The 11,423-nt window shown below is 37.2% G+C and overlaps 1 protein-coding gene across 1 annotated transcript; it reads left to right on the top strand.

Annotated features, from left to right (window-relative positions):
- Positions 1–1,754: 1,754 nt before the first annotated feature.
- On the top strand, positions 1,755–3,829 carry LOC119069351 (histidine-rich protein PFHRP-II). Its single transcript, XM_037173425.1, has 2 exons — positions 1,755–1,901; positions 2,540–3,829. The coding sequence occupies exons 1-2, from the start codon at positions 1,890–1,892 to the stop codon at positions 3,641–3,643; spliced, it is 1,116 nt and encodes a 371-aa protein (XP_037029320.1). The 5' UTR covers positions 1,755–1,889; the 3' UTR covers positions 3,644–3,829.
- Positions 3,830–11,423: the final 7,594 nt, after the last annotated feature.

The following is an 11,423-nucleotide window of genomic DNA, read 5'->3' as shown; positions in this document are numbered from 1 at the left end:
AAACGATACTATCGTTTTTTAGACGATACTATCGTTTTTTAGACGATACTATCGTCTAAAAAACGATAATATCTTTAGTTTCATTATCGGCTCTATATCTAAATGGTCAGTAAAACTGCCACTTCTCAACATTAAAAAAAACGCAACAAAAAATTCTATAAAAAATTACATTCGACTAAAACCATAGCATTTGTAAACATCTGACAATGACAATTGAAAATCACCATCAACATGAAACTACAGCAGCCGTCTATAACACTCTAAACATATAAAATTCCTCACCTACGGTTTTTCTTGTTTGCCATTCAAATCCGAAATCACCATACCGAAAACAAATAAATAACGGCACTTACTAAACCTGTAGGACCTCCGTTCAAAGAACGTAGTCATGCGGGAGTCTAATGAAAATTCTCGTTAAACAAGGGAAGAGATAACGTTTAATGCAAAGTACATTACCCACGAAACAAAAGTTTAAACAATTGATGCATGCACGTTGAGATTCGTCGCGAAAGTACATTAGCATTTAAATGTAAGTGGATACTAAAAGTGTATCTACGTACATTTTCGAATGCTAATATAGCATAAATCATATCCAAAAAACGTTTTGCGGAACTGGAAAAGTTGAGGTAACTTTACGAAACTACGTTTATAAGACACCAGATACAACACACACAAAAAAATAGATTAACTTCTAAAACGCTTGAACTTTGGACACACGGAAGAAATATTAATTCTAACAAGACGTTGTACAACACCTCGTCGGTATGTGTGTTAAATTTGTACGTACATGAGAGGTTCTTTGCATCTAAACTGTATGGTGACAAGTTGTTTTTGCGAATGGTATGTTCACCAAATGGTTACAGTTGATACACCGCACCGAAAGAAAAATAAACTAAAAACTAAATTATTTAACAATATCTCCTCGCCACACCATGCCTGAATGAGTTGTTTGCATTATTATTGTTATTATTGTGTAAACAATCTGAAAATGAAAAATTGCTAAAATATTTTAATTTCCTACAACCAAGAATGCATATACAGTTTATTAACTGACTCAATATGGATATTGTACCAATAAACCGAACGTTAAAACGTAATGGTTTATTGTTCCTCACCAGAAACACACTTTTCCTTCTTGATAGTTTTATTAGCTCGAAATATATTTTTATTTGAAAACAAAACAAAAAAGTAAAAAAGAAAAAAAATTGTTTTATATTTATCGAAATAAGTAGAGTTTGATTTGATTAATTATTAATGAAATGCGGTGTATGCAATAAAAATGTAGCTGCGGTGTATTATCGCGATATGGATCTATATGGCTGAGTGTATCTTTGTTTTTTTTTTTTATCTACACATGCCACACGGCTTAAAGCTTAAAGCGTGTGTGTTCGCTGGTTGTATACACATAAAACCTTAAGCAATTATTTAATAATGTACTTATAATATATTAAACATTCCAATTATTTTTTTCGCTTAGCAATATTTGTAATCAATTATTTTAAATATAGCGCACAAAGTTGTAGGTTGAGGTATATGTATCGAGATACAATTACATGCTCAAAACGAAAAAAAAAACAACCGTAGGTAATATTCAAGAATGAATTTAAAGAAAAAAAAAATTGGATATTGTATGTATCGCGTCTGTGCTCGCGAGTATTGAGATGGTGAATTACATTCAGCGAAAGCAAGGTCATGGGAAATATGGATAACCCTCCATGGACAGGACAAAACGGGCTAGCTGAATAGTATATATTGGTACACCTTGCTTCGAATCGGCACAGTTCGTTAACAGTCCCAGTCAGCAGATCTGGGAGGTTAAGTGTGAATATAATCATATCAAAAAATATTTTTTTCTTTTACAAAAAAACAAAATCAAAATCAAATCAACAATGAAATTCTTCGTAAGTGAAAATTTATATTTTTCGGTGTTTTATAATTAAAAAACTAAAAAAAAAACCAAAACCAAAAAAATTGTGGATGATTTTATGGGATTCAAAATTGGATTTTATGATGTGCCACCCCCGACCATTCAACATATATAAAAAAAGGATTATATAAACTGTGATTCATTTAGAGTGATTTTTACTATTTTCTTTATCTATAAAATTGTGTGCCAAAATTTTATTTTCGAAAAATATGTTGTCGAGCAACGGTTATTGTGCTTTAAACTAAATGTTTGTTTGTTCGGATTTTGTTCGAGTAGAAAATGGAAGAAAGGAATTGTGGAAGACACATTATGCTTTATATACATATAAATAGCAGTGGATACACAGCAGTGCATTTAAATTGTTTTGTTTTTGTTTAAATGTTGCGGTAGCATGCAATTCACGTTTTTAATATAAATATTTACGATCGGTTTAATTATAATTTTAAAATTTTTTTTATTCGTCTCCCCCTTCTCCGTATTAATTTGGGGTTCCATTAAAAAACGCAGCAGCAGGAAAAAAAACCAATTTATATAATGTTTACCGATAATTATACATTTTTCGATTCAATAATATGATTAAATTAAAAATTTAAATTTAATTACATTTTGCAGGTGGTATCAACTTTACTGCTCGCAGCATCGTGTTCAGCCTCCCTCTACGGAGCTGTTTCCACTCAATATGCTAGCCAAGATGGACATGGATCATACTCTTATGGATATTCCGATCCAAATTCGCAAAAGCACGAATCAAAACACGGTGATGTAGTCCAGGGTGGATATTCATACGTTGATGGACATGGAATCTTGCAATCGGTCAAATACACTGCCGATCCCGTCCATGGATTCCAAGTTGCTGCCACAAATTTACCAAAAGGACCTGAAGCCCATGCTATTGTACCAGCCGCTCACTATGCTCCAGCTCACTATGCACCAGCTCCAGTCAGCTACATTGCCCCAATTAGCTATCACGCTGCACCAATCAGTTATGCTTCAACCTACTCAGTCCCATCCCATTACGCATCCGTTGCTTATGGTCATGGTTATGGAGTACATGGCTTGCCACAACCCGTTCAAGATACACCTGAAGTCGCTGCAGCCAAAATCGCTCATTTCGCCGCTCATGCCCAAGCTAAAGCCAACCTCCATCACTTGCACAAGCGATCTGCATGGCAATACGCTCCATCGAGCTGGTCTCATGCCGCTGCTCCAGCAATCCACAACGGTGTCCCAGTAGAAACCCCAGAAGTCCAACAAGCTAAAGCCGCACACTTTGCCGCTCATGCTGCCGCCTCTCACGGATCCGGTTATGCTCCAGCTCATTACAATCCAGCACCAGCACACTATGCCGCCCCAGTCATCCACAACGGTGTCCCAGTCGATACACCCGAAGTCCAACATGCCAAAGCTGCCCATTTCGCTGCCGTTGCAGAAGCTCAAGCACGCAGCCACTCTGCTCCATCTCACTACAATGATGAACATGGTCAATATGCCCCAGCTCACTACAACCATGGTGCCGGTGCCTATCACATTCCAGTCATCCACAACGGAGTCCCAGTTGAAACCCCAGAAGTACAACACGCCAAAGCTGCCCACTTCGCTGCTGTCGCTGAAGCCCAAAGCCGAAGCGGATACGGACATGGTGGTGAATCTTATGCTCATGACAACTCATGGGATGATGGACACAACTCATGGGACAACGGTCACCGTGACTGGTAGATAATTTGCTAGTTATGCTTTAAAGAAGAAAAAAAACATTATATTCGATACACTGCCACTGTCAAGAGTTACCAGTATTTTAACTGGTTAAGCTTTTATTCTCTTAACGAATGCATCAAATAGTTCTATTGTTTTATTTATTCCATTAGATAAAATTAATTGAACAAATTTGTATAATTGTATAAACAAATAAAACTAAATAAGAAATTTTGTAAAAAGAAAAAAAAAAATAATTAAATTACATTTGAAATGCAAAATAAATGCTCTAAAAATAAACTTTTGTCTCTATCATTGTCAGAGTTAAGTCCAACAGCCACTAGGCTTTCTGCAATAGTTGCCATTAGATGAACATCCACATACAATTTGAAACAGGGAGACAAAAAAAATGAAAAAAAAAGGAAAAACGGAAACCTAATTGTGCTCACGGTTGGTTTCCAGCGTTGCATTTAGAAATGCACCAACTCTGCAAACCGTAAACGTTTATTAACATTAAGGTTATGACAATGTTTATTGAATTAAATGTTTTGGTGGATAGACTGTTGATTGTATGCATGCAAATTCTCCTTTACGAGCTAACGTTAATTAAAACGCAGTTTACGGATACACCTTCACCAGTGTTTGACGGGAGGCTAATTGCGGTTATGCCAATTTGCTGAGGTATGGCGAGACATTATTTGTTTGATCCCAATGTATGGGCTTATTGTAATTAGTAAAATAACACCCGATTTGATTGTTTATTAGTGTTTGCAAGGTATAGATTTATCGTAAACAATCATTTCGACAAAATTGTATGGAATTTATGCTCGGGGCGCCTTTCGTCAATAAATTGAGCATGTCGATTTCTAAACGTAATCCAAACGATAGGAGGTAGAGTCTCCATTATACCGTTGCTCATGGTCGAGCGAGATTTTTGTTTAGTAAAGCTACTCTTAAATTTCACATTTTTGCTCAATTTCGGATCAGGATATAGACAAAAAAAAACATGGCACGCAGGATACTCGAAGCCACTATAAGTTTAGAATATTTCATAAGCACAATTTGAAATTCAAAGTGATATTTGTGTTTAAAAGATATATGACCAGACTATATTACCTGCTTCAACTTCAATCAGTGCATTTGTCAAGTTTCCTCACCTTAAGTTCGTACAAACATTGGGAAGATGAGTGTTACCGCAAGTCACAACTTGAAATGCAATATTAACAAAGATTTGTGTTACGTATAATGGTCTCGAAAAACACTGGATCCTAGTTATAACTCATGTATTCATCAACGATCAAGTGTGCTATATGAATGAACCGAATCGAAGTGCACAGGGGCGTGATTCATGTAAAAAGAAGAGAAAATAAAGGGATTATTAGCGAACAGTTCGCGGGGACAACATCCCCAATTGAGATCGTTTTCATTCGTAGAAAGTAGAATCGTAGAATTCCCAACAAGTGGCGCAGCCTGAAAAACAAAAGGAAGTAATCCTTTAAGTGAAGCTCCAAGAAAAAAGGAATTTTTGTACTCAGTGTCAATTGGTGAAATCTATTTGTCGGTGGATGTTTGGTCACCCTTGGAGACGAATCGACGAGCGAAACGATCTATTGAAATTTTCAACCAAGTGGAGTACCGACGGAAAAGCGTGTGGTCGGTAATGGATGGATATAGTATCAAATCGGCTGGTGTCATGCGACAGTGAAACTGAAAGGCATCAGTCGTTGATTTACGGGAGTGATTTGGTGGTCCGCTTCAAGCCATTGCCGTTGGGCAATCGAACGCAAAAGTACAACAATAGTTGGAATACGAATGACAAATCGAAATGATTGAACCTCGAACGAACAGTCAATCAGAATTATACTTCCCGTATCGTCTAGTTGAGTACGAGATTCCAAAACAGTCTGTGTCAAGTGGATGAACGCATCTGAAAACAGATTTGACTGGTGACACCGATAAATCGAAGCGAACAATCTGCGATGGATCTGATGTAGCTCAAAAAAGTTGTGGACCAGTTTGTTGCAGCTGCCGCTGTTTATACTGAAAGAATACCGATCAAAAATCAAGAGTGGGCAATGATCATAAGTTATTCATGGACAAAATGCTGTCATGTAGTTAAGGCAAGTCTGAAAATCAATAGTGGTTTACAAAGTTGGGATGCAAGTTAAGATTAAAAATGATTGGACATATCATTGGATGAATATTGAATCGAAAGTTGCAATTGTCATCACACATTTGAAGATGGAAACAATCTACGGTGGACGTGAAGATTGGTTACATGGTGAATTTGGCTGCCAGTCTCGAATGGTCATGGCTTCAATATTCAAATGGACATGCAGCATTGATTGCACGGTGTAGTTGTTCTGGCGACTGAATGTTCATTTTCGACTAGGTGAGTGACTTTGGGACATTATTGAATTAAGTTGATAGCGTGGGTACGTTGAGTGGGATGTTTGTGTTGGAGGGGGTCTAAGTGAGCTTAGGTCGCGCCGTCATCTGTGAGGCGTGCATATTTGTTCGAGGGATATAAGGGATTCTAGTGTTAGCTTCAGAGAAATGGAAATCGTTCATACTCATTTTACAGCGGTTTTTTTTTGTAATTTTGTTGAGCTCAATTATATCTCGCGAAATTGATTATGAGTATCTGTAATTTAAGTGTGAACAAAATTGGAAATTTCTCGGAGTGACGGTTTTTGAGTGAAAGGAAACTGCAGGACGTTGACTGAGTGAGATTTAATGAGGAGGGAGAAGCGTAGAAGATGACTGTGGACAAGGACGAACGGTCGAAAATGAACTGTTGAAACGAGGTGGAGAAGTGACATCTTAACGGTGACAGCAAGCACGAATGGTTGCAAACCACAATAGTCACAAAACGAGTTCACAAGTGCAGCAATATAAGTGAACGATTTGCTGAAGACTAGCGACCATTGATACACGAATTTAAAGACTACGTTTGAAGTTACTTCATTGCTTGATAAAATTGGCGACGTAGACATCACCGAGCTGGTAAAAAACGTTTGGTAAAGAGTAGAGGTAAGATATTTACTGGGGATGTGGCCGGAGTCAGCTCACCGGAGTGTGGATTGGACACAGGCAGTAAATATTCTTTCAAGAAGCCTTGAAATTTATTAAAACAGAACGAACATTAGGAATGACAACATAATTGAGTCAAATGGAAAAATGGAAAGAATCAAACAATCTAATATATGAAATCAGAGCATACAGAACAGACTGAAGCTGAAACCGACATGGTTAACGAACAACGATGTTTAAGTCTAAGAGTCGAATGCTTAAAACCTTACGAGAATTTAATTCGGCAGCGTCACGCCTCGACAGTTGAGTCGTAAGATAGTTGACTGATACTGGAACTGGAAAATACTCGTGACAAACGAATATTCAAATGTCGCAAATAAATGTGTTAAAAAAGGCGATAACACATTGGATGGAGGAAGAGCGAGTGAGTTAACGAGAACTCGAGATACTTCGTCTAAGATTGTCTTGCATTGACAGAAGGTAAAATCTGATTACAAAATTCTATGGACGAACAACGAACGAAAACGTAAGAAAAGCAAACTAATTGATACGACCAGTGAAGAACAGACAGCATATAATGGTGACAAAAAGCGTCGTATAAATTGGTTTAGTCAGAGGCGGACTCTGGCAGCATCCAATAATGAGAAGAAATTTCCATCGAAATCGGCTAGTGGTGGACTGGAAGCCGTGATGACATGAAATCTCAATCGAAATTGGTCAGTAGCGCACTGGCATCAGTGATGAGAAGAAAACTATCGGAAATTGGTTTGGTCAAAAATGGAGAGTACAAATGGATTTGGCAGCATTCAATTTGTGTGGAGACAAATTGGTTTGGTCAGAAATGGAAATGTACAAAATGAATTGGATCGATCCGCATAGACGGGACCAAACATCGAAACTTGAATTGGCTTGGTCAACAGCGGGCTGACATTGTCGATAAATGGAAATGAAAAATGAATCAAGGTGGTTAGTTCAATGAAAGGTTCCAAGGTGGGAGCAATCAAAGATGTGCATCACGACAGCTAGACTGCTCAATTGTTAATCAGGTCGTATTAAATGACTGAGAATGGTAGTGGTAATCGAAAACACGTCGTAGCGAACGACTGAGAACGGTAATAGAAAATGGCACCAACAACAAGAAGAAAAGCTGCTCAAAAAATTGATTAGGTCGTGACTGATAATGTTAAAGACATCATAAGAGAGCTGCTCAATGGATGGATCGAATTATGATGCCGACAAAGAAAGCCGCTAATATTTTGATCAGGTCGTAGCGAACGAGAAACGACTGATAATGGTAAAGGCAACAACAAAGTCTCTACACAAATCGTGGGGTTCAACAGAACATAACGTCAACGTGCTATATGTCTTGGACTGGTCAACCTGGCATTAGCGTGGCAAAAAGGTCAGTTAATGAGACGATCATGCAAACGGCAGCAACATCGAAGTGGTTTCTTCGCAATTTGCAACGAAAAATGAAAAGGTAGTAAAGTGTCTTGAGAGACAGTGGCATCAATTGGTGGATGTTACGAGACAATAGCAGCGAAATCAACTCGGATAGCTCGGATAGCCGAAAATGGTTCAATATGCCTCCCTGAATGCTGGAAGGCAATTTTTTGGATTGACCTTTGAATATAGTGAGATATTCAAGGTCAAGGTGGGAGTATGTTACGTATAATGGTCTCGAAAAACACTGGATCCTAGTTATAACTCATGTATTCATCAACGATCAAGTGTGCTATATGAATGAACCGAATCGAAGTGCACAGGGGCGTGATTCATGTAAAAAGAAGAGAAAATAAAGGGATTATTAGCGAACAGTTCGCGGGGACAACATCCCCAATTGAGATCGTTTTCATTCGTAGAAAGTAGAATCGTAGAATTCCCAACAATTTGTGTCCGTAATATACGTACACTTTGAGAAAGTCTTGCACGAGACTTTAACTTTAAAACTAATCATGTGTATGAATAGTCACCATATTAAGGGTATGCTCATTTTTGAAAGGAATCCACGAATATTGTACCCTCACTGAGGGTGGGTCGATTTTCCCAATTTTAAAATCCACAACCAGTAGGGTGTGTGGCTTGAAGAGACGAATCGATCTGCATCATTAGTTTTTGATGTCCGATTACTTTTGAATATCCCAAGCTTTTTGAAAAAAAATGTGCGAAATTTGCACACTTGTTCCACAATTTTCACATAAAAGTTCATAATTTTCACACAAAAAATCCATTTCGGTTCATAGTCTCGGTTTTTGTTGCTATCTTGCAAAGAAAAAATGAAGTAAATAACAGAAATCAACAAATAGTGTGAGTGAGGAGAGTGAGTGATCCCACTTGATCACATCGTTTTTCCAAACTCCTGTCGCGTAGCAAATATTGGTCCGATTGAAAAACTAATTGCTGTTCCGGAGTTCTGAGGTCATGTGCTAGACGCTAACACTTTATTTGACTAAAATCCTCCGAAGAAAATTTAATAATTTTTCTCTTGGTATTACTAACATTGGATCTATTGTAACGACATTATAGCGAAGCATTTTCCTATTGACAAGGTAAAAGAATAGTAGACTGCCGCAGTACCGTTCCAGATGATGTTCCGCCTGTAGAGCCCCCAGAAAGACGGAAAAAATCTGCATTTTGGCACCAACTTTTTTTCCAAGACTTCTGTAGGCTTGCAGCACAACTGGGTTCATTTATATGTGGAGCGATAGTGGGTGAGGCCAGCTACAACACCACATACTCAGTTCCGTGGAACACCGAGGAAGGCGGACTACGAACATCTGCTTATTTTAGACATAGCTCTCGTGGATCTACTCGCACCAAGCAGTGCGTATACTCTACCTGTAGGTCTTTCCAATGCCGATATTCGTACAACATTACGAAATTTAAAATAATCTTTTCTTGAGTTATTGCCGAAAAACTGTTTTCGGTACCCTCTGGCATGTCTTTACTTTTGAACGCTTTTCACAGAAAATATTTTTATTTTATTTTTTTCAAAAAAGTGAAAGATTGCTAGTATTGAATGACGAGTCCAACTAGGTATCACTCATTGAAATCGGAGACCGCTTGTTCCCAAAGTTAATTAAATCATCTGAAATTTTTGGCGGTAAGACTCCTAACTATAAAAAATTCCAATGACTCACTTTTATTTTCGTCTGCTAACAAATCATCATACGCCTGGCTTTATAACTACTCTTACTCACTAAGAGTAACCAAATGTGACGATTGTGCATTGTTAACAATGTAATACAGAACAATCAGAATGTTAAGTTTAATTGTCGGAAGTAATAGAATGAAAGATAAAAAACATTGAATCGATAGTACTATTTGTTGATTTTTGTTATTTACTTTACTTTTTCTTTGCAAGATAGCAACAAAAACCGAGACTATGAACCGAAATGGATTTTTTGTGTGAAAATTATGAACTTTTATGTGAAAATTGTGGAACAAGTGTGCAAATTTCGCACATTTTTTTTTCAAAAAGCTTCGCTTAGTTTCTTTTATCATTACGAGTCTTCAACTTACTTATTCGAAGAGAATCCAACGAAAAAAAAAAAATTACAAAAATCTCAAAACTAAGTAAGGCGCTGAACTCGTAAAAGTTGTCATGGGATATTCAAAAGTAATCGGACATTAAAAACTAATGATGCAGTTCGATTCGTCTCTTCAAGCCACACACCCTACTGGTTGTGGATTTTAAAATTGGGAAAATCGACCCACCCTATATACAGCTATATACAGTGCATACATACGTTAAGGTGTATCTATGTACACACATAACACGTAGTGTCTAAACGTCGTCGTCCTAAAAAGGGAAAACCTATGTGGAAACCGCTGTTATAGATTTTTTTGTGTAATTCTGTTACATATTTAGTACATTAAGTCATGGACCAACTAATGTCAGCGATCTATCTTTTGTGAATCAACCTCGTTGCTACGCAAAAAAAATGTACTAAATATGTAACAGAATTACACAAAAAAATCTATTACAGCGGTTTCCACATAGGTTTTCCCTTTTTAGGACGACGACGTTTAGACACTACGTGTTATGTGTGTACATAGATACACCTTAACGTATGTATGCACTGTATATAGCTTGCCTTTGAATTGTTTTTGATACAAAGGTATTATCTTTGTCGACCAGCTGGAGATGTTCAGCTGTTGCTGATTCTGCACAAGCTTTGCGTCCGCATTAACTAAACATTTGATCCAAGCATAGCTAAATTATCTGAAAATAATTTGTTAGCAAAAGATCAGCTCAAAAAATCTTTTTCGAACGAAAAACATACTTTGGATTAAGTTAGGCCATGGCATTTCCCAGAGCGCCTAAAGACACGCTCTGATGTCAAAAGTCACTATCATTAGGATACTAATTAATTTAGTGCGAAAACATCCATGGTAAACGTTAAATATTTATGAATATAGACGGAAAAAGTTCTAGGCCCAAGTAGCATTCAACGGTTAAAATTCGGTTGTACAACTGTTATCACACCGCGGTTATAAATTATTTGAAGATAACCCAAAATAACTAATTAGTTGTCACAACGTTGCTACAACGTTGCAATAACGGTTGTACAACGGTTTTTGCCCAGTTGCAAAAGTTGTAAAATTCTAGTAACTAATTGGTTGTAAAACGGTTATACAACGAATTGGTTAAAGTTGTGAAACGGTTGTATAACCGACGTAGGACTTATAAGTCACATTTGAAAATTCGATATCGTCTCACTTATTAGTTGTACTACTGTTTCACAACTTTTTCGGTTATCATGATTTT

Source organism: Bradysia coprophila (genome assembly GCF_014529535.1).
Source record: "Bradysia coprophila strain Holo2 chromosome X unlocalized genomic scaffold, BU_Bcop_v1 contig_26, whole genome shotgun sequence".
Taxonomy (NCBI): Eukaryota; Metazoa; Arthropoda; class Insecta; order Diptera; family Sciaridae; genus Bradysia; species Bradysia coprophila.
The sequence above is the reverse complement of the archived record's forward strand: the minus strand, read 5'-3'. Positions and strand labels throughout refer to the sequence as shown.